The 22,338-nt window shown below is 40.7% G+C and overlaps 1 protein-coding gene across 2 annotated transcripts in view; it reads left to right on the top strand.

Annotated features, from left to right (window-relative positions):
• DOCK1 (dedicator of cytokinesis 1) overlaps positions 1 to 22,338 on the top strand; it is a 280,931-nt gene that overhangs the window by 46,157 nt on the left and 212,436 nt on the right. For both annotated transcript variants that reach the window (XM_027705622.1, XM_027705621.1), the window contains exons 13-23: positions 677 to 802; positions 1,982 to 2,106; positions 2,416 to 2,514; positions 3,210 to 3,282; positions 4,551 to 4,654; positions 5,053 to 5,236; positions 10,273 to 10,370; positions 13,883 to 13,972; positions 14,447 to 14,547; positions 16,165 to 16,299; positions 19,760 to 19,868. In XM_027705622.1, coding sequence (XP_027561423.1) covers positions 677 to 802; positions 1,982 to 2,106; positions 2,416 to 2,514; positions 3,210 to 3,282; positions 4,551 to 4,654; positions 5,053 to 5,236; positions 10,273 to 10,370; positions 13,883 to 13,972; positions 14,447 to 14,547; positions 16,165 to 16,299; positions 19,760 to 19,868 — 1,244 coding nt within the window. The remainder of the gene's footprint in view (positions 1 to 676; positions 803 to 1,981; positions 2,107 to 2,415; positions 2,515 to 3,209; positions 3,283 to 4,550; positions 4,655 to 5,052; positions 5,237 to 10,272; positions 10,371 to 13,882; positions 13,973 to 14,446; positions 14,548 to 16,164; positions 16,300 to 19,759; positions 19,869 to 22,338) is intronic.

Below are 22,338 nucleotides of genomic sequence, written 5' to 3'. Positions count from 1 at the left end.
TAGATGAATATTTTTGGGGTGTTTTTCATAGATTTTAATTTGAGGATTTTCCTCTGCAAATTGCTGCTGTGATTATTTCATGCTTAAACTTGATTGCCAGTTACTTTACCAAGTGAAAGACTTTTTTGAGGTTGGGGTTTTTTTTTATTTTTATGGGTTTTTTCCATTTTGGCATCTTTCTTTTTACTGTACCAAGTATGCTTGATGTTAGTTTGGCAAAGCAGCAGCTTTTTAGTGGCTTCTTTTGCTTCTGAAGAGAAAAATATCAGCTGTGCAAAGCTGATGCTGTAGATTTCTCTGTGCACAGAGCAGTAAAAACAACTTATGGGGTGGTGGTGATGAATCATTTTGGGGTAGGGATCTGCTGGTATTCCTTGGTTATAATACTTTATTTTTCCATGCAAATCATTGTTGCCTCTGTTCTTTTTTCCAGTTCAGTTTCATTAGAAACACTGGAACATAATCAGACATGCTTATGTGTGCTTCACTCATATTTTGCTTGAAGTGGCAGGATTTTTTTTGAGTGTTTTAAAATACTTTGTGTCCTAAATGTTATCTTAAAGTGTCTTAATTATTTTAATGTTCTTACATTTTTTTTCAAATTGTAAAAAGAAATCTTTAGTAACTAGGAATAAATCCCATCAGTTTAATAATTGTGGGTTTTTTTACACAACAGGTTTGTGGGTGACTTTGAAACTTCTTCCAGGAGATATCCATCAGATTAGGAAGGAGTTTCCACACTTAGTGGACAGGTCAACAGCTGTGGCTCGGAAAATGGGCTTTCCTGAGATTATTATGCCTGGTAAGCCAGTATGAATTAATGCTTTGTTATATTTTAACCTGCTTTAAATGTCTGTACGTGTGGAAAGTTTGGGGGGAAATGAAAAAATAAAGAATTTGACGTATGTTGCACATTAGAAAAAATGGGTCATCAAAAGATTTTGTCTCCAATAAATGTAAAATATTTAGTAATACCTGCCACTTGTGCTGCATCAATAAATGAAAGTACCACTCCCTCCAAAAAGACATGAAATCCCAGTGGCTGTGGAAATTCTCCTTTTTTTTTCCAGTGAAAAAAAATTATACAAAGTGCACGCTTTGTATCATCCCCAAAGCAAGGGCACATGTAAAACTTATCTCTTGTGATGAATCCAAACCTGAAACAGTTTCGGAGGAACAGGCTTGATTTAGAGATATGCAAGTCTCTTAAGGTTTGTGCCAGATTTAGAGAATGTATTTGAAAGGAAGCTGTATCATCTTTATTTAATGTGTGCATTCAGAGGATGTTTATTTCAGGTGTTTACCAAAAAAAAAAAACCCCACGAAATGGAACGTGGTGCTTCTCAAAATAAAACCTGCCACAAGCAAGAGCAGAACCCTGCCCTGTCCTCCTCAGATTGATGGACTCTAGAGGATCCATGAGATGTTTCCAAAGCCCATCCCAGTGCCAGGTCTCCCTGTGGTTGCTGACAGATGTGTTTGTCAGATGTTTTACTCTCTATCCCGTATGGTGGAAGTACCTCAGCACCTTGTTTTGATCATATGTTGGCAAATAAACCATCTGCCTCGTGAAATCATTGGAAATCCCTTGTTTCCCCAGTTAATTTTCAAAATTTCAATTGAATTGGGATGTAGCTGAAGAGCATTTTAAGACATAAAGCTAAAAACAGCCCTCCCCCAAACCAGTGAAAACATCAAACCACTTCCCAGTGTAACAAGTTAAACAGAACTCTGTAGGCTGTTAGATATTTTTAAATTGCAAAATACCTGTGCATGGGCTAAATTTACAACTCTGTGGAAACTCATTCTTTCAAATGGATAGTGAAAATTGTGTAAAACTAAAACAGATGGAACTGGTGTTTTAAATGTTTTGCCATGTGTAAGTGGGATTGATTGTTGTTTCTGTGTGTCACTGGTTTCACAAATCACTGAGTTTACTGTGAAAATTGTGAATTACTTTGTGCTTTGCTCTGCCTTTCAGGTGATGTTCGGAATGACATCTATGTCACCTTGGTTCAGGGAGATTTTGACAAAGGCAGTAAAACCACAGCAAAGAATGTGGAAGTTACAGTGTCTGTTTATGATGAAGATGGCAAGAGATTAGAGGTATTAAAGTATTTAGTGTCTGGGGGTTTTGATTTTGATACATATCTGTTTAAGCCTTTTCTACATCTTTTTCTGTATTTGTCAGCTGAAGTCCCAATTTTTATTTTCAACCACACTTGCTCCTTTGTCATAATTAAATACATCTTGCCATATCAGTGATGTCCTTTGATATTCATTTCATGAGGAGCTTTGAGCAAGAGCCATTCTGTCTTATTTTGACCTACTTCACTGATTTTTTTTTTGTTTGTTTGAATGAAAAAGAGGAGTTTGAGACATACAAACACTTTCCCTTTTGTTTGTGTTTTGAAGAGTGTTATTTTTCCTGGTGCTGGTGATGAAGCCATCTCAGAGTACAAGTCAGTGATCTATTACCAAGTAAAGCAGCCTCGCTGGTTTGAGACTGTGAAGGTATATAAACTCTTAAAATAACTTCCTCTGTGTGTTAATATGCATTAAATATATATTTCAGTGAGAAGGCTTGAGAAACAAACCTGGGGAGATTCAGTGCTGGTAGTTGTGTTTAGCAGGACAAGGAATAGTTCAGCTAAGGAAGGCTTTGACTTTTATTGCATATTGGATTTTATTTCATCCTTTGGTCAACTGTTGTGGGGGCCCTCCAACATCTCTTTAGGAATGGTTTGCTCTATTTCCATGGAACTGACCTAGAGAAGCAGGATATTAAGATTAAAACACAGTTGCCATAGCATTGAACTCATCACTGTTTTGGGATCTGGCTGATTGTGCTTTAAGCTTGGTCCATTTCCTTGGCTAATGACCTTTTCACTTCAATGCCAAATTTAGATATTACAGAGGAGGCTGATGTTGGCTGCATAAAATCCATCCTGTCTGGCTGTAGGCAGTGGGAGGAGGGTCTGTGTGCTGAGAATGGACATAGAGCTACTCCCCACAACGTTGTTTTGAGTCCAGAGGTGCCATTGTCGCGTCTGTGGACAGAAAGTGGCAGAAACCCAGATGTTCTGCTGGGATTTTTAAACATTAATCTGTTTGGAAGTGCCAGGTGTCTTGCTGGAAGATATCTAGGTGAGATTTTGGGTGCTGTACTGACCGTTTCCTTCCTCTATCCTCTCTCCTGACGTGTGAAGGTTGCAATCCCCATCGAGGACGTGAACCGCAGCCACTTGAGGTTCACCTTCCGCCACCGATCGTCACAGGACTGTGAGTAACTCAACCTCTTCGTTATGGCTCTTGTCACAGGTGCCAAAATCTCCTCAAATAGGCACAACATTCCCAAGCTGTAACTGACTGTTGCAATTTTAGTGCAGGATAAAGTTTCTTGCCTGCTTATTTTATGCTTTTTTTTTGCTTTACGCCTTCCTCGCTCTTACCTGTCCACAGCAAGTTTTTCCTTTATTGACCGTTGTTTTCTCCAAATCAGATGAAAAGGAGTAAATGGAGTTTATTACTAATGGAATAAATCTTTCCATTAGTAACTCATAGGGGTTGTGGGATTGTATCTCTTAGAGGTAGACGGGTAGGGAGTAGTAAAAATATTTAACAGTGGGAATGTGAAAGAGTTTACAGTTAACTTAGCATCAGAAATTAAAGACTTTGGGATTAAGAAGTTTGATTAATAAAATATTTACTTGATTCAGAGGATGATAGTTGCTAGGGAAAACAATGTGCCAAAGTCAGTGTCATAAGTGTCAAAATTATGATTGTGTGCTACAAATTAGTAGAGTTAGAAGTGTCTTTATGACTCAAATATTTAGGTTGGCCACAGTCTAAATAATAAAAAGAGGTTGTCCCTTAGGGCTGCAGGGCTTTCTCACAGGCTCCTTGGGCTGTCTCAGGTTGATTGCACTTTCCTTCTGGTTTTACTTCTTAACTCTATGATCTCTACTTGTCCTGTTGCTTTGTTTTTATTTAACTTTTGACAGTTGGTTTTGAACAATGAGAGCAAACAATGCATTTTCTAGTTCATGTTGCTGTAGAGTGGGTCAGTTTTCAGAAGCTTAGGCACTTCAGCTGTGTAATTATGGATCCAGTTTCTGTTTTGCACCTCATATTCCCCCTTCAAATGTCTGTTGTCAGGGCTCTGTGCCCTGACATCCTCGGTGCTGGTCTTTAAGTCCTCATTCTTGCTTCCAAACACTGCCATTCTTCTAAAAAACCTGAACTTTCTAAATGTGTCACGTTGCAGTTTTATTTTTAAAAAAGTTGCCTTAATTAAGCTTTTGGAAAGAACAGATAATACAGAAATATGAAGCATCTGGTTACTGTTGGTGTGGTCAACTTATGTGTTTCTTTTGCATTTTTTTTTGGTTCTATCTCGTGTTTAGAAGACTCTCCTAATTCCTTGTACACTTTGTTCATGGGAGAATCTTTGCTATGATCACCCCCATCTTTGAGATTTAGGTGTACTGTTTGTAGAAGTATCAAATACTTAATTATGTGGTGGTTTGTCTTTTTTCTTTTTATAACAGCCAAAGATAAATCTGAGAAAATATTTGCCCTGGCATTTGTGAAGCTCATGAGATATGATGGGACAACTCTGAGAGATGGAGAACATGACCTTATAGTTTACAAGGTAGGATTTTGACTTTCCATAGCTCTACTGACTGACTTCTGTTGCAGAATTCCCCAGAAATATGTTCTAGACTGTTCTGTAGATCAAACCACTAAATAGCAAGTACTGTGCAGTTTGTGTGTGTGGCAGATTGAGGATTAAAACTTGAATATGTTTTTTCTGGGCATGTTTTAATTTCAAAGGCACTTGTTACTTAGTTCTGTGTGGGTTGGGAGAAGTTACTTCTGTAGCCCTTTTAGAAAATCACATCTTGTCTCTTATCTTGGTGCTAAATTTCTGTTGTTCAAGACCCACTGAATAGCTCCAAACCTAAAATCCACTGTAAATGTTAAAATTTTATTATTACCAAGGTTTTTACTAGATATTTTCCTCATGTTGTGTTTAAAACATCACTGCAGGCAGAAGCCAAGAAGCTGGAGGATGCCTCAACGTATCTGAGTCTGCCTTCCACCAAAATTGAACTGGAGGAAAAGGGACACTCAGCAACAGGGAAGAGCATGCAGAACCTTGGGAGCTGCACCATCAGCAAAGACTCTTTCCAGATTTCTACTCTAGTTTGTTCAACAAAACTTACCCAGAATGGTGAGTTCATGGAACTGCTGGAGCTTCTGCTCCTCACAGCAGGAGTTGGGTTCTGTGTGCTGACTTCCCTGCCTTCTCCATCCCCCTTCCTCTGTAAGTGGATGGTGGTTGTTTGTCTTGAATTACATTGTCTGGGTGCAGCAAAAGCATCTCCTGAGTTTGTGTGTTATCCAGCCTTTTGTTTTGCTTTAAAGCAGTAAAAGTCTCTGAGCAAACAGAAGAATCCCAAGTTAACTGGGAACAGGGATCCTGTTTGCCATATAGCTGAGACTTTCATCCTGAAGCACACTGCAAACAGGCTCTGTGGCATTGCACTTTTCCTTGCAATGATAGCACTAAGGGAGAGTTTGAGTTTGCTTTCAAGAGGAGGTGATATCACAACTCTGCTCCCAAATAAGCTGGTTTATGTTATTTCCAAGGTGCAATACCCAGATCTTACACCTGAAGAAAGCTCTGATGTTTTCTCCTCTCATGCAGAAGGGATGTGAACATGAGAATGTGTTGCATGGGGGTCACTCTTAGGTTCACACAGGAACACAGTCTGCCAGCAGTGGAGTTGGCATATTTTGCTGCTTTTAAATAAAACTTGCTTTCTCTACATTTTTCCTGTGTATTTGTCAGCTGGCTCAGTGCATCCAAAGGCTGGGGAAGTCAAAGCTGATGGCAGCCACCAAAGCAAATATTTCACATTTGCAGACTGTGCCCTCTGTGTAATTTTTGTGCTTGGTTGCCATGGAGTGATCCCTTGTTCTCGTGGCTGCTCCAGCAGCAGACTGGGAGTGTGGGTGGGTCATTGAGCCAGGAGTGAGTCATTCCAGGGAACCGGATCGTTCTGTCGTGACTCAGGAGAGGGGATGGATCAGCTGGGAGTTGAGCTTGTGCACGAGGGAAGCTTGGGATGGGGTGGGTGGGTGGGAATAACGATGAGATTGGCACATTAATGAGTTTCCCTGTGTCCAGAGGGAATGCCACTGGCAGGGAATGCCGCTGTTCTGGTACGACTTCGGAGGCAACTCCGAGTTTATTGCGGTGTTTCCAGCGGCGCTTCCCGAGTGTTTCACATTCAGGGCACATCGGATCCACTGCAGCCTGGCAGGCTCGGAGCCTGAGAGGGCATTTAACAAAAAATTGGGATATGGTTTTAGGATTTCAGAGCAAAGATGGGGTCGTAGCTCCACAGCAACACACTGGGGCTGTGGAACACAGGAACCAGCACGTGGGATTGAGCTGCTTTTTGTGATATTGGTGTTGTTTTCCCCCTCAGTCTTCCCTGGTGCTTGTTAGTAATTAGAAGTATTTCATGGTGATCAATATATTGATGTTGCCTTCACAGCACTGTTGTTAAAATTAAGACTGAGCATTGTTTTCAGCCTTAATTTACATGTAGTTTGCTTTGAAGGTCTGATCTTTGTTTAGTGTTGCTGTTAATTATGTTGTCTGTGAAACTTTTCCTCCAAGTTGCCTTGTCTTTTCTTCAAAGTATTGTGACACTGTTAAACAAGATCACCACATGTCCTTGAGCAGTTTAGAAAAGAAGCAAACAAAAAAATCATCATTAAATTCCTCCCTCAAGTATGTGTTTTCATCTGAAAGTTGGCAGTGCTCTTCACGGGACAATTTCTGAGGCCGATTTTAAATTTTGTAAAATTGTTGTTTAATAATATTCCTATAATTTTCTTAAAAATAAGTCAGTAAAAACACATGATTATCCTCATTTAGCAAAATATTCAGCCAAAACACATTTTTCTCCTTTTGCTCATCTATAATAGTTCTTTCTTCCCCCCTGCAAGTATCGTAGAATTGGCTTTAAGACTAAATTTTAGTAATTCTGAAAGTATGTGAATAAATCACTTTGCTTTTTCTGCGTGGTATTTGATGGTGCAAAGTCCTTCAGTTCTCTATAATCTTTAAAGTTATTAATGTTGCTTTTCGTTAGTCTCCAAAATAAGAAACTGGTAAGAATTCAGCTTTTTTTTTTTTTTTTGAGAGAGAGCAATATATGAAATATCTACTTAATTAACTTGAGCAGTTGTCAGTGATTTGAGGCAAAATATATTAGAGCAGCACATTCCGTGGCCTTTTCCTGGATTTTACATTGAATTTTTAGGAGGAATAGTGATGTCAGACAAAGAGGAGAAGCCCATACCCCCAGGGCCTGTGGAAGTAAATCCTGGTGGTGCCTCTTCCAGGACTAACAGGATGGATGTCCTTTTATTAACAGGATGTTGGGAATAGAAACTGATATTGCTGGAAAAATGTTCTGTTTATCAGTAGCCAGGAGCTGGTGCTCTCCCCATGGATTTGCTGTGGTGAAGGATCCAGGGCACCTTTAAGGCTTATTCAGAGAATTTCTGTGTTTTCTTTTCTGCCTGAAGGACTCAAACCTCTAGATAATAGTGGCTGTTACTACTGGAGTCAGGGCTTTGAGGAACCAAGGAGACCAGGCTTTTGGAAAACAGTTGAGAGGAATTTGGCTAAGTCAGCACAATTGATAGTTGAAAAAACCCCAAACCAACACACAGTGTGACAAATTCAGGTGCTGTAGTGGCATAAAAAGTGAAGCTGTAAGTATAGGATTAAAATAAAAGTCAAAAATGGAAAATCAAATGTTAAAGAAGAAAGATAATTTCAAAGAATGGGTGGAAATTTAATGTGAGTGGAATATTATCTAACTGCAGTGAGTGGGCTTTGAGAAGAATTTGGATACATCTGTAGGGAAACCTTTGCATGGATACAGGTCAAGGAAAGTAGGTAACCAGGAACTTGGGCTGTTTTCTTCCAACTGTAACTGCTGTGCAAAGGACAATCTCATATGGAGTCAATATAATAATAAAACCCATTAATAAAGCAAAGTTGTTCTTGAGTACTTGGCATTCTGGATGTTTGCAGTTGGAAATCACAGAATCCCAGACTGATTTGAGTTGTAAAGGACTTTAAAGCCAATCCAGTGCCACCCCCTGCCATGGGCAGGGACACCTCCCACCATCCCAGGTGGCTCCAAGCCCTGTCCAACCTGGCCTTGGACACTTGCAGGGCTGGGGCAGCCACAGCTTCTCTGGGTGATCTTGTTCTGTCTTCTTCCTGATGTTTTCTAATCTCACATTTCACTTGACCTGGGCTGACTGCAATATTCTTATTTACTGCATTCTTTCACTGTATTACCTTACACAGACCTACAAAAAGAGTGGGATTCACTGACTTTGCTGGGGTTAGTCCTTGCACTAATAGAGTGAATGCCCATTTTTTCTGTACTCTGTATTTTATTTTTCTCTTCCTGGAAGTTGGGCTGCACTGACCTTTTCTGTTCACATATGTATATTCATTTAGCATTTGCTCTGTCATCACGCTGAGAGTACACGTGGATTTGTTTTCTTGGGGCAATCCATGATGCTGTTTGGAGATTGTCTGTGGGCTGGCTTTTGTTCAGATCATTTCTTCTGTCAAGCTGATACCTTGTTAGAAGTCAGACTGGAGCCAAATTCAGTGGTGGAAAACTGACATAAATATACTCATGAAACAATTTGGATAACTCATGGAGGCATCTTTGCTTTCCTTCCAGAAGGAATTTTTCTGTTAATGTTGAGTTTCTAAGACTTTGGGTTCAGGCTATAGACTTGTAGGATATATTGAAAAAAAATGGGGTAATGGGGGACTTGGATTGTTCAAAGCTTTAATGTGGTAAAACACTGTTTCTGTTCCCAAAGAGATGATGAGAAGGCTTGGTTTGAGTGCTGCTGAGAGAGGAGACTATCCAAGGAGATGTGCAGTCCTTTCCACTGGAAATCATTTTATTTACTGCTTAGAAAGAAAGATTTTGGGAAAATATAGCAGCTGCTTTGGGTCTCTGCAGATAATTTCCAGAAAATACTCTGCAGATTCATGCCTTGGTAAACATTGTGCTAGTTACTTTGGAATTCTGAATAAAAGAAGTGAGGAGATAGTGGTTCAGAGAAACTGCCTGATTTGTTACTTTGGGCAGAATTCACCTACTATGAACCATTTTGGGAGGTGGTTCATGTGCAGTAGTGATCCAGGGGCTGAACTGAAGACAGGCAATCTTTAAATTAAAGTAATAAATTATTTAGTTTGGAAGAGACCTCGAAGATGATCGAGTTCAGTCTTCTATTGAAGGCTTCTCCTGAGCCTGACTTACTGCTGGTTTGTTTTGTGCCAAAAACTGACCTTTCATGGGGCAGGGAGGATTTTTTCCCTGAGGCTGGTCTGGTAGGATGAACATGGGGGTTTTGAGTCTGTGGTCAGTTCAGCCTCTCAGCAGATGCTGGGGTGGGTTTTTCTCACCGGGGCTCCAGTGTGGGTGTTAATATTTACCAATGTGCTGCTGCTTTGTAGGGGAACCCCAACTGTGAGTTCCTCTGGAGTTTTCCCTGAAGGAAACTTTAAAAATGACTAATAGGGAGAGCTTGCCTTCTGTATTCCCTTATTTCTCAGGGAATGTTTAAGTGACAGGATCTTAATAATGCAGACTCTGGGGATAAGCCCATTTGCATGATCTGATCTGTACCCTCAGTGTCCATCACTTGAGAGCAACCCAGCAATTATTCATCACACGGCTTTCCACTGAATTCATTTAGTTTGCAACTGTTTGCCTTGCATTGTGCCTTATTTTCTTTTCAGTTTATTCAGTGAGAGCAAAGAAGCTGGAAACATTAAAGCTGGGAGAGTCACTGCCCTGTAGATATGACTGTGTTGGTGGCTGACTAATTTCATTTTGGCATCTTTTTCAAAATACACAACTGTTGTGTACAACAAATTAAAACCCAGGGACCAGACTTCCTTGGCCTAGATTTTCATGCTGATATTTCAAAAGCTGGCTGCTTTTCTGAAAGCCTTTCAGAGTTCTGTCACGGTAGAAGGATTGTACAAGTTTTCTGCAGTGTCAGAGCACACCAGAAATATGTTGTTGTCCAGTGGAAAAGGCTGAGGTAAGGAGGTAAAACTGTTTGTCCTGAATGTGGTTATGGAGAGTGAGGGAAGGTAATTATCCTGCATGATATAATTGGTTTTCTTATTCCTAGTTGATCTCTTGGGACTTCTGAAGTGGAGATCTAACACGAACCTGCTGCAGCAGAACTTGAAGCAGCTGATGAAAGTCGATGGTGGTGAAGTGGTTAAGGTAACAAGTTCATTTCTTTAAAAAGAAATTTTGTTTCTTTAAAAATAAACTTGGCATCATAATTTTCCTGAATCCCTTATTTTGAGGTATTTGTTTCCCCACACTCTGCCCCTCAACCTCACTTGCATATTAAATTGCAGCCAGGTATCTCAGCCTTCAGGAGGCTGATGCCTCTCTCCCTGCCCTCACAAAACATTTTAGATGTTGAGGACTGATAAAACACACAGAAAATGCACATTTCTGAAGATTGAGTTTGGTTTTTTTAGCACTTTGGTCAATTTTTATATACAGATGCATGAAGGCAAAAGAGATGTTTCTTTGCAAGATTAGAACATCTTGGAATTCTTATATGGTGATATTAAATGTGTTTTTAATATATGGATGTGCAATGCAATCCTACTGTGTGTTGCTGTTATTTTTTTGTTTTTAAAGTACTTCTTCTGGAAATATTTAGCTGAGCCAAGTTATTTACATTTGCCAAGGCCATGAGTGACTGTAGAGAGCTACATAAGCTGTGGAAAAGGGTAGGCTGGGACTTTATTGAATGTGTTGTAATAAATCAAGTCTGAAAGAGTGTCAAAAGATGTATTGGGGACAGGTGACCCTTAAGGGCCTGGAGTGTTGTTTCCTTACATCAGTGGATTTTTATTTGGTTCATAGGAGCATAATGAATGCTTCAGCTTGGAGTAACTTCAACCATCTGGGAATGCTGATGTTCCTTGCTGAGGGTGGTGAAAGTGGGATCTCACACGATCTGGTTTTCAGGAAGGTTCTACCTGTTGTGGCTCATTTGACAGGAGCACACTTGACACTGGTACTGGCTCCTGCCAAACATTGTCATGGCTCTGTCATCTGTGATTTTCCCTCTTCTCCAAATGTGACACCTGAGGGGGTGTGGCAGGTTACTGTGGGATGGGGGTCGGGGATTTCATCAGGATGCAGCACAAATGAGGTTTAAGTGAAAGCAGTATCAGGAAGTTCTCCAGCTGGCACGTGCTGAGGACTCATGGGATGATATTCCCTTCTCTCTGTTGCACAGGGATCTGAGCAGAACTGGATTCATGCATAGGACAGAAGAGGGAATGTTTAATATTGCTCCCATCACCATTTTTATGCTTTTTTTTTTTTTTTAGAAGACCACTGTTTACATTATCCATCTGTCACAGGATCTTTGTGTAGCCTGCTCTGTTGCAATATGTAGTTTGTAACTGTTCCTTTCTATTCCTCCAGCTTTTTTTGTCCTTCAGGTTTTTAAATACATGGTGCAGTCTATGTATATTAAAGTATTGATGTGATAAAACATATTCATATTTTCTGTTAGACTGTTTCTTAAAATTCCCAGTAAAAGGCCTTTGCCTACTGGTGTTCATTTATTGCTAAATAGAGATGAGCCAAGATACTCATTCTGTGATTTACAGCTTCCATACACTGTGGATACAGTCAATGTTATCTCCCTTTCCCAGAGGTTTCAGCTCCATTTGTGCAGAGAGTCTTTAGAATATGAGAATGTAAACTAATAGTCTAGAAATTATTCATGCTACCTGAGAAATGTTGTCCTGCCACTTCACACAGCACAGGCATCTGCTCTGTGCCCTTCTTGCTGTAACATCAAGTCCTTGGGAACAGATTTAAAACTTGAACTCTGCTAATGAAAGTCAGTATTTGATACCTTAAATGTGAAATGGAGACTTGATCAGTCATGACAAGGCCTTCCAACCATCCTTTGGATTCAAGGGGGCTCCGTGTGTGGGACCTGAGAGTACAACTTCTCTTCAAACCAAAGAGGAACTTCTGTCAAGGCTCAGAACTGTGCTTTACTCTATCCTTCCTGCCAGCTGGTTAAATCACAGAGTCATTTAGAATTGCAGAATCATTTAGGTTGGAAAAGACCTCTTAAGATCAGTGAGTTCAACCTTCAGACCATGGAGTCCAACCTTTAATGTGCTTTAACTGCACGTCTTTAATGGAGCAAACGAGACCGCGGGAAAGCAACTGGGGGTTTTTTTGCCCCCAAATCCTGTAGTGAAATTATGACCTGGATCTCCCCCAGGACTGAAGTCTAAAATGAGCTGCCAGAATTTTGTTTTTTCTGGTTTTTCATCCTCAAATATTAGTAGCATGAATTGTGGCTGTATTCACTTGGTTTGAGTTTGGCATTCAGTTGCTTTATTGAGGTTAAATCCTGACATTTAATTGTAGATTTATTAGATCAGGTGGATCATGTTTGATCCAGAAGACCCATTGCACAGATAGACATTTTTAAAGGAGGCAGCTGAGAGTCAGGCTGATTTTCCATCTCTCCCACAGGGTATATAACCTCTCTTTGTAGCTGCAATCTCAGGAATCAGTTTGCTTCTGCTGGTTGAGATGTTCTTCCCCAACTGCACCTTTCTCGTCTAGAAGGCAGAAACTATTTTTGCTTCATTTTACTTCCCTGGGAGGGTGGTGAGGCCCTGGCACAGGTTGCCCAGAGAAGCTGTGGCTCCTCCATCCCTGGAATTGTCCAAGGCCAGGTTGGACAGGGCTTGGAGCAACCTGGGCTGGTGGAAGGTGTCCCTGCCCATGGCAGGGATAGTAGAACAAGATGATCTTTAAGGTCCTTTCCAACCAAAACCATTCTGTTATTCTGTGATTCACTGGAGCCCAGAACAATCCTCCTTCCTCAACCACAACTATTCCTAACTGAGGCTGTGATCCATCCTTTACTGTGCCTTGGGAGCCTTTTTGTGTCAGCTGGAGGAACAAACTGCTCAGACACAGAACCCTGTGCTGATAACCCTGATGAGTATCTCTGGGCTGTGTGTGGATCACTGGCTGTCACTGGGAAGAAACCCAGGAATTACACAGGTGTAAAACAGCTTTTCTCCCTTTGCTTGCCTGGAGCCCCCAACACTAATCTGCTTTTCCTTTCGTGTTGCACAGATGAGGGTGCCCAGCCCAGGGGGTGGTGAAGACATTGCTCCGTAGGTTTGGGGCTGGGGCAGCAGGTTGTGTGCTCTGCTTCCCATGCCTGCACGTGTGATCCCGTTGGGAATTGTGGCTCTGAGGGGGTGCAGCCCTGAGAAGGGATGTGCTGTGAGCCTTCCCTTGCTCAGCTCCGAAGCTGCTGAGGATGATTGGATTTATTGGCATGAGACTCAGTTGCTTGTCTGGTTTGTGCTCTGAAACATGACATTTTCAGCAATGCATGATCCTGGTGACTCTGTGCTGGATCTGGAGTTTGGAAATACGTTTTGTTGATTCACTATAATAGATTAAACTCCTTGTTCAGCTGTACCAAGTGTGGTTTCTGACTTTTTTTTTTCTCTTTGAGTGATGATGTAAATATAGATAATCAACTTCACTAAAAAATAATTTACTGAAAAGAAAACATGTGAAGCTTTCTTTTTTTTGGCTAACTTTTAATCTTTGTAAAAAGTGCAAAGGAAAGCAAATATAGCTGTAGAAGCTTTTTCAAAATCCGAATTGTAATTTTTCTTTTAAAATCTGATGAACTGTCTATTTATTTGTAGTTTCTTCAAGATACATTGGATGCACTTTTTAACATCATGATGGAGAATTCAGAGAGCGACACCTTTGACACTTTAGTGTTTGATGCTTTGGTAAGTTTGCATTGGGGATGGATGAAATGTAGGTGCTGAAATGGTGAATAAATGCAACAAACACGGTGTAAATGATGGAATAAAGTTTACTAATGAAAAAGATCTTAACTGTTAATTATTATTTAATTCAAATGTTATATTTGAAGGTTCAGTTGGACTTTATCCAAGGAGGGTTGGATTACATCATGTCATCCCCCCAGAAAATAAGGGAGCAGTCAAATCCAGTTGTTTTAGTGGATGAACAGCAGAATTCAGGACAGAAACAGAAAATCTGTGCTTAGAACAGAAAACTTAGTTATAATCAAGGAGTTTTCACAGGGAAGAAGAATATTTATATATTGGGAGGATAATCAGGAGCCAGAGGCTGCGTTTTTAGTATTTGTAATGTGTCTTCTCTGAAAAGAAAGGTGACTGGACAAAATGCAAGATGATTTTTTTTCTTAGAATAGCACAATAATTCTGCTGTATTTTCAGGTATTTATCATTGGACTGATTGCTGACAGAAAATTTCAACATTTTAATCCTGTCTTGGAAACCTACATTAAGAAGCATTTCAGTGCCACGTTGGCCTACACGTAAGCTGGAAAAATCTAGTTTTCCTAACGTGGCTTGGATAATTTTCCCAGAAAATGTCGTTTAGTTACCTGTTTGTGTAGGTTAGTTAGGAATGTGCCCATAGAGCTTGGGAGGGTGGGAGGTTCTTGAAGAAGATTGGATGTGTTTCTTGAAATTACGTTGCTAAAACTTTGAGTCATCTGCAAGGCTGAAGACTTGATTGTGTTGTAATGATGAAAGGGATGATTTGACAATTTCAAGAATGTTTTTGTAAGGAAAATATAAGCAATTCTCACTCACACTTGAGAAGGAAATCATGTCCATTTAAGATGCTTTGAATAAAGGTGGTTTGGTGCATTAAGTTGACATTCTACCCTGGATTATCCACATTGCTGCCAGTTTGGGGAGGAAGCAGTGGAGAACAGAAAAGCAAAGGTCCATTATTTTTATTGTCTTAAGTGTTTTTTGACAGTTGGGATCTTTGCTTCTGCTTTAGGCTGTTAGTGGTGATGGGAAAGCAAATCCAAACCAGGAAACCTGGGGTGCACTTTGTTGTAAAGTGCCTATTAAGTGATCAGAAAATGTTTGAAAATATTGATTTAAAATTGTGACGAATTAGAGAATCATGGAATCACAGAATATCCTGAGTTGAAAGGGACCCACAAGGATCATCCAGTCCAACCCCTGGCCCTGCACAGGACACCCCAACACACACAGAATCACCCAGGTTGGGAAGAGCTCCAAGATCAAGTCCAACCTTAAACTCCTGCCCAAGTTTGCTGAAGGAAGAGAGGCTGCACTGACAGTATCAAAGTGAATACTTGAAATTCCTGGGCAGTTTTCTCCTATTTCAGCAAATCCCCAGCTATCCAGATTTCTGTCTACTCTGTTGTTTTCTGTTAGGGGAGTATAATGTTGTACTTGTTTACTTTTCGTGTGGATGTTGGATCATGCAGTGGAGCTGGGATGATTTAAAATGGAATTGCTGGTAGTTCCATTAAAATCCTGATTTATATTCATTGGAAAGGAAGTAGCTGAAATGGAATTGTTTTGAAAATTGTTTCACTTTCGAGTTTGATAGGCTTCAAAATGGGGAAGAAGAGAATTTCCAACTGGTTATATATGTTTTTGAGACATAAATTTCACAAATTCCAGCCCAAAATCCATGGGAAAGCTTTGTGAAGGGGAAACCTTGTTGAATGAAGAAACTCATATTTTGTGTGTTAATGCTAACAATGTGTTTATACTTCAATTAAATATTTTTATTATTTTGATAATTACTTTTATGTATTTATAAATATTATTTTGACTATTAATACATATAAAATTTATTTCTAAATGTTACGTATTTATTATTAGTCAGTGCATCTGTATAACAGCCTAAATCTGAATATCCCTAAATATCCAGCAGAAAATAAGTCAGATGTTGTATTTCTTGTATGTTGAATGGTGTCATGCTCTGATTTTATTTTTTTTCAAGAACAGGTTGCAGCAGAAACGAGAACATAATGAGTTTATTAGTTGCATAATTAATTCTGTAACTTTGTGGGCACATAATTTTTCTTTGAACCTTTAAAAATCCAAACCCTTCTCTGTGAACATACTTGTAACTGGAATGTGGTTTTGTCTTTAAACAGCAAACTGACCAAGGTTTTAAGAACATATGTGGACAATGCTGAGAAGAGTGGGATCACTGATCAGCTCTTCAAAGCCATGAAAGCCTTGGAATACATCTTCAAGTTCATAGTCCGGTCCAGAATATTGTTCAATCAGTAAGTACAGCAGATGCTAAAACCTCCTGTAATCCCACTGCCAGTGTTGCTCAGAAAGTGGCCAGATTTTATAATGCCACAGGTAAAGTTGCTCAGGAATGTCTGAAGTTGTGATAACTTATTTCAGGAGGTTTTCCCCTGTGAGCCAGGCAGGTTTCCTTAACACAGATATGTATTTTAAATAGCAGTGAACTGGTAAAATCATGATAGTTTATGTCTCTGAATGAATAGAGCTTGTCATTATTTGAGGAGAAGTTCTGTTACTGCATTGTGTTTTATACACAAATGTTAAAGAAGTTATAAACCAAGCTGATGATATATTCAGCCTCAGATTGAGTCGTTTCACTACTTGTTAGCCATGGTAACAACCTTATTACAGGGGATTTATGTAGAGCTCTTGAGTTACCATCTCTTACCATCCTTCCTCTAATTTAGACATTGTGATTTATTTCTGGAGGAGTCCTGCTGTGAGATTCATAAAATACTGAATGTCACTTACACTGTTGCAGGTCCCACAAATCACTTTAAAACAGAAAAAAAAAATAATTACCTCTCGCTGCAGATTAGATTTACAGACAATATGACCCTCTGGAACTGGCCGTGGGATTTCCTTGTGTGAAGCACTAATTCACAGCTCTTTAGTGTTGGGAAGACTCAGCTCTCAATGCCAAGGGATTAATCAGCAAAATTACTGAATGCTGAACGACACCATGATTTGTTCTGCTGTAGGATTAAAGTCCTGCCTGGGGTGTGTGATTTGGAGTGATTGTAATGCAGGAGTGTGGCAGTGGGCTGAAATATCACTGGGGTTCTGCTGAGAAATCACAATGAGCAGGCTGAATCCTTTATTAAAAAATATAGCATATTTTTAACTTGAGGAATATGGTGGTGGACTGAATATATGGAGCATTTTAGCAGTGGAATTGCGGGCAAGTTTCAGTTCTGGATAAACACATAGAAGCCTTGTTCATCTAGTTAAAGGCTGGTGGCACATCTATTTGTTCAGTATATCAAGGTTTATAAAGGCAAGGTTTATAAAGTGACCTTTAGAAATATCTTTATTTGATTTCCTCAGTAATGATCCCAGTGGTTATGGTGTATTTACAACAGTCTTAAAATTTTGAAGGCAGTGCTAGAAGGGCCAACTTGGTGTAATCCTGGTTCTCTCAGAGCTGCAGAGTTTTTGTGCATTACAAGTGTATTAAATAAATACCTGTTATTAACTGACAGCAGAAACACATTTGTGAATACCTTGTTTATTTTTATTACAACTTCCTTTTGGAAAGGCAAAGCTTTTTGTCTGAAGCACTTTGATTTATTGGACTGTCAAGTTTAGTTACGCTTTGTACTGGTATTAGTTTCACCTCTCTAATCTGTTCAGGGGGACAGTGAAATCCATTATTGAAATTAGGAGTTAACAAGTTATTTGTCCTGCATAACCCCCAGTTTTAGCCTAAAAGGGGAATAGGAGTTTGCAGTGCAAAATAACACCATTTAGTGTTGGGGTTTTTTTTTTCCTGTAGCATTCATTTTCCCTGTGTCCTGGTTAAATAGCCTTTTTTAATATCTGGGGCTCCCAAAGGTTTCTGAACACACCATTAAAAATGATACACATTAGTTTGAGTGTAAAGCAGCAAGAACATTCTGAACTCTGGGTTTATCCTTAGAAAAACCCCTTTCCTGCTGTAATTTGTGATCCATCATGATGTAGCTTTAGAGTGGGTATTGGGAAGAAATTATTCCCTGTGAGGGTGGTGAGACCCTGGCACAGGTGCCCAGAGAAGCTGTGGCTGCCCCTGGATCCCTGGAAGTGTCCAAGGCCAGGTTGGATGGGTCTTGGAGCAACCTGGGCTAGTGGAAGGTGTCCCTGCCCATGGCAGGGAGTAGGACTGGAATGGGCTTTAAGGTCCCTTCCAACCCAAACCATTTTGAGATTCAGTGATCTTGAAACATGAAGAAATAGTACAATGATTGTACCTAGGAAACCCTGGGTGTGGTACTCTTTGGGAGCTGCAGACCACAGTCAGGACCTTCCTGCTGGATTTAATTCCAGAATAAAATGGAGGAAAGTAGAGGAGAATTGAACTTTTGCTGGGAGCTGCTCTAATGGGTGTTGGTGTAAAGGGTTTGAGGGGGTCCAGGGACAGAACTAATGGAACCAGAGATGGCTTTGAAAGCCCAGTTGTTGTTGCATGAAACTCTTGGAAGCAACCAGAGCTGACTGGGTAATAAATAGGGGGTTTTAGTTGGGGAAGGAGTCATAGAATCATGGAATGGTTTGGGCTGGAAGGGACCTTAAAGCCCATCCACTTTCACCATCTGCCATGAGCGAGGACACCTCCCACTAGCCCAGGTTGCTCCAAGTCCCATCCAGCCTGGCACTGAAATTCTATCTGTTTATAAACACCCCTGCTTAGATTTAATCTGGATGCCAGATCCCTTTTTATTTTGGTCATGATAAGTCTGTGTAACCCTGACACAGGTGAATCATACACAGTGCCACAGGAGGAGAACAAGTTTTAAAATATTTATGTGGAGCTAGTGGTCTTCTCCCCCTTGCTTTCCACTGAGAATTATCTCATCCTACACCTGAAGCGGAGATAAATCTGCATTTATAATACTCTGAGAGTTTCAGGAACACTCATTCCTGTGCTGTATCAAACCAGTGGACCAAGGTCTTCAGCTTGGCTGTACATTTTGTGTCTTTGGTGTTGCTCACTGATCTCTGGGCAGTTTTTATCCCCCCAAAAGCATCTGACAGAGAGAGGGGGGTCTCTGTGGGCAGATGAGCTCTGAAGATTCCTGCCTGAAGGCACAGGGACCTGCCTTGTGAGTTTGAACTGTGGATTAGTCATTCTTCTGTGGCAGCTGTACTGACTGTTTGGGAAACTGAGTCTGAAATTAGTGGTGGAACACAACTCAACTTCAGTGCTTCCTTCCCACAGGAAACAAAAGGTGTTTTTCCAGCAAATAGTGGGTTGATGGGCTTTTTCTTTCTTTCACAGAGTTTAAGGTCTCTCACCTTAGGCCACTGGTAGATTTTAATGCTTGCTGGCAAGTTGTCTGGATGCTTTGTGGCTTCATCATGGGAGAGCTGTTTGTCAGTGGTTCCCCCAGACATCTGCAGGGTGGAGAGACACTGTCCCACTGCTGCGTGGGCTCCTGGAATTGGGTCACTGCTGAGGGATTCACCACGACTTGAAGGCTGAAACAACAATACTGGATGTGGCATTTTACCATAGGAAGCTTTAAAGTAAAAATCTGTTGCTCCTGCCTGGCCCAGCTTGGTCAGCCTGTCTTGTCTTGTGAAAGAAAATTTTTTTGCTTCAGTGAAGAAACTTGTAGAAATTCTTGAAAAAATGTGACACAACAAATGATCATCTGTGACTTGAATAGAGGTTTTAAAAAGTGGGTTTCCATTGTGGTTGGATTGTGCTTATGAAATGTATTTCTTTTTCAGACTTTATGAAAACAAAGGAGAAGAAGCATTCAGGGAGTCTCTGCTGCAGCTCTTCAAGTCCATCAATGAGATGATGAGCAGCAACTCTGATCAGACTGTCATAGTGAAGGTTTGTACTTCCCACAGCTCCATCTTGGCTTTACTTTTGCATCCTAAACCACAGTTAGGCAGTTGATGAAGTAGATGCTTGTGTGGTTGCCCAAAAGCTGGTTTTACCTCAAACATGGTTAATTCTTGGTGCTAGTTCTAGTGAAGGGTTTGGGACTATATAAGTAAGGTACTTCCAAGTAAGTTCATAGAATCCTAGAACCACTTAGGTTGGAAAAGCCTTCTAGGGTCATTGAGTCCAACCTTTCATTGCTGCAAATACTTTTTAAAAGAGAACTTAGTTAAGGGTTAAATGACCTTTAATTTACCTTAATGTTAAGATTGTACAAGTTATTTTTAAAGCATTACCTTTAAGATGCTGATGACAACATAGATCCCCTTATGCACTTATTTATGTCTGAGGCTGTTCCAGAACTGCAGTTTACTATCTTAAGCCCTAGTACATATTTTAAATGGAACATTTAAACAGTAGTGACTCAGACTGCAAAACTCACCCTCACTCTTTATCCCTCTTCTTGTGTCCCTTTAAAACAGCACCTACTTTCAGTAACATTGACTGGCTTGTGGAATTGGGAATGTGCTCTCTGACCTCAAATGGATGTTGATATCAAAGAGCAGAATCACTGAATTGTAGGACTGGTAGATCTTTGTATCCAGAGGAGTCTGGGTACAAAAGTTAGTGGATCTTTTTCATCATGGAAAAGTACAGAGAGTGTCATAAATGTGTGTTTGATGAGCTGCACCTTGAACTTCTCCACGTGGTTCCAAGTAGAATTTATAAAAAGATTAAACTCTTGACCCAACCCTGCGGAATCAGTTGAAAGATGATCAGAAAGGGACTAAGAATTGGGGGAGAATTTGGGGATAGTTTGATTCCTCCTGCTCAGGTGTGCAGGGGTTGCAGAGAGAGACAGTGGGAAAGTGCTGTGCCAGTGCAAGAGGTTCCTCCTGAAGGGAACTGGGAGAAGTAGAGCAGGAAAACTCCTGAGTCAAAGACCCCAGTCCTTTGTAGCTGAGCACATGCAGGGCTGGGGCTTGTAATGCCATGCTGAGCACACAGCAAAGAGAGATAGTAGGGATAAAGCAGCTGAGTTGGAATGTTTTAGGCAGAGAGACTGAGTCTGTATCATCTGATAATAAAACAGGGATATTACATGTTTCCACAAAGCTGTATTTTCATTTCATTGACAAAGCATTAGTCCTGAATGGAAATTGGGAAGTTGGAGGCAGCAGCTCAGAGTGTGCTGTCAGGGGTTTTGCAAATAGGATGTTTTCAGATTATGAGAATGGAATGTAATATTTATTATTCTGAGGCCTGTTTGCAGGGCCTGCTTCAGGAAGGGACATGCACATGGGCTTTTGTCTTTTTTTCTTCTTTATACCTTGGGGAAAAAAAATACCCTAAAAAATGGATTTGGTTGTGTTCACCTGAAATGCAGGAAGAAAAACTTCCTGGCAAAGGCCGGAGAGATCCCACTGCAGTGTGTTGGTTCATGTTCAGGACTCTACAAACTTGAGTAGAGCACATCTCCTGAAGCACTGACAGACGAGCCAGTGTGGAGTTGAAGTGTACTTGAGGATGTCTTTCAGAAGCCTTGACAACCTTTCATTCAGTATTCATTGCTTTCATCTCCTTTGGACTCTAATTACTTCGCTCTTAGAACACATAATTGTTGGTATTGGCTTTTTGCAGCTTGTGAAATTGCTTTTATTATGTTCAGGTATCCACTGAAGGACTTCAGTTTGTGCAGTAATGAGAAACGTGTGGTTCTGTTACAGAGAACAAAACTGTTGAAAAGGTGGATAAATGTGGGGGTTTTTTGAGAGAGAGTGAGTCTGGATTCTGTGAATCTTGCCTGACAAAGCTGCTGGAGTGCTGGGAGGGTGTCAGCAGCCATGTGAAGTGGACATGACATGAGAGGCTTCACTCAGCATCTCTGTCATGACTCAAGTGGGTACCTCAGGATGGACCTGCCAGGACTGAGGGGGCTCCAGTGAGAGCTGGAGGACAGACAAATGTCAGGAAGAGGAAATAAATCCCTGCATGATGCTCTGCTTGGAGCTGGCAGTTGGAGTTTGGGCAGGACACCTCGGAGTCATCAGTGGTGGCTCTCCAGAGGCATCAGATCCATGTGCAGTGGCAGGGAAAGCAGCAGGGTGTTGGGTGTGAGCCAGGGGGATGAGGAGGAGATGGCAGGGCTGTCATCTTCTTGACAGCTTTGGTGCATCCTCTTACTGCATGCCAGGTGCTGTTCTGGTGTCCATACCTCAGGAAGTAGTTAAAGGGAAACAGAGGACCAGAATAGGGAATGGTGCACCTTCCTGGCAGATGAAACACTAATTTCCTGTCCTGTGGGATTTAGTGTACAGTTTGAAGTAAGCAAAAGAATTTTTAATCTTTTCTGAAGCTTGTTCTTACAAGGGGTTGTGGAGGCAGCAGATGGACAGAGCACAGGTCCTGGGATGTTCTG

Source organism: Neopelma chrysocephalum, unplaced genomic scaffold (genome assembly GCF_003984885.1).
Source record: "Neopelma chrysocephalum unplaced genomic scaffold, ASM398488v2 Primary Assembly neopelma1_347, whole genome shotgun sequence".
Taxonomy (NCBI): domain Eukaryota; kingdom Metazoa; phylum Chordata; class Aves; order Passeriformes; family Pipridae; genus Neopelma; species Neopelma chrysocephalum.
Note: the sequence above shows the minus strand (reverse complement) of the source record. Positions and strands in the feature narration are given on the sequence as shown.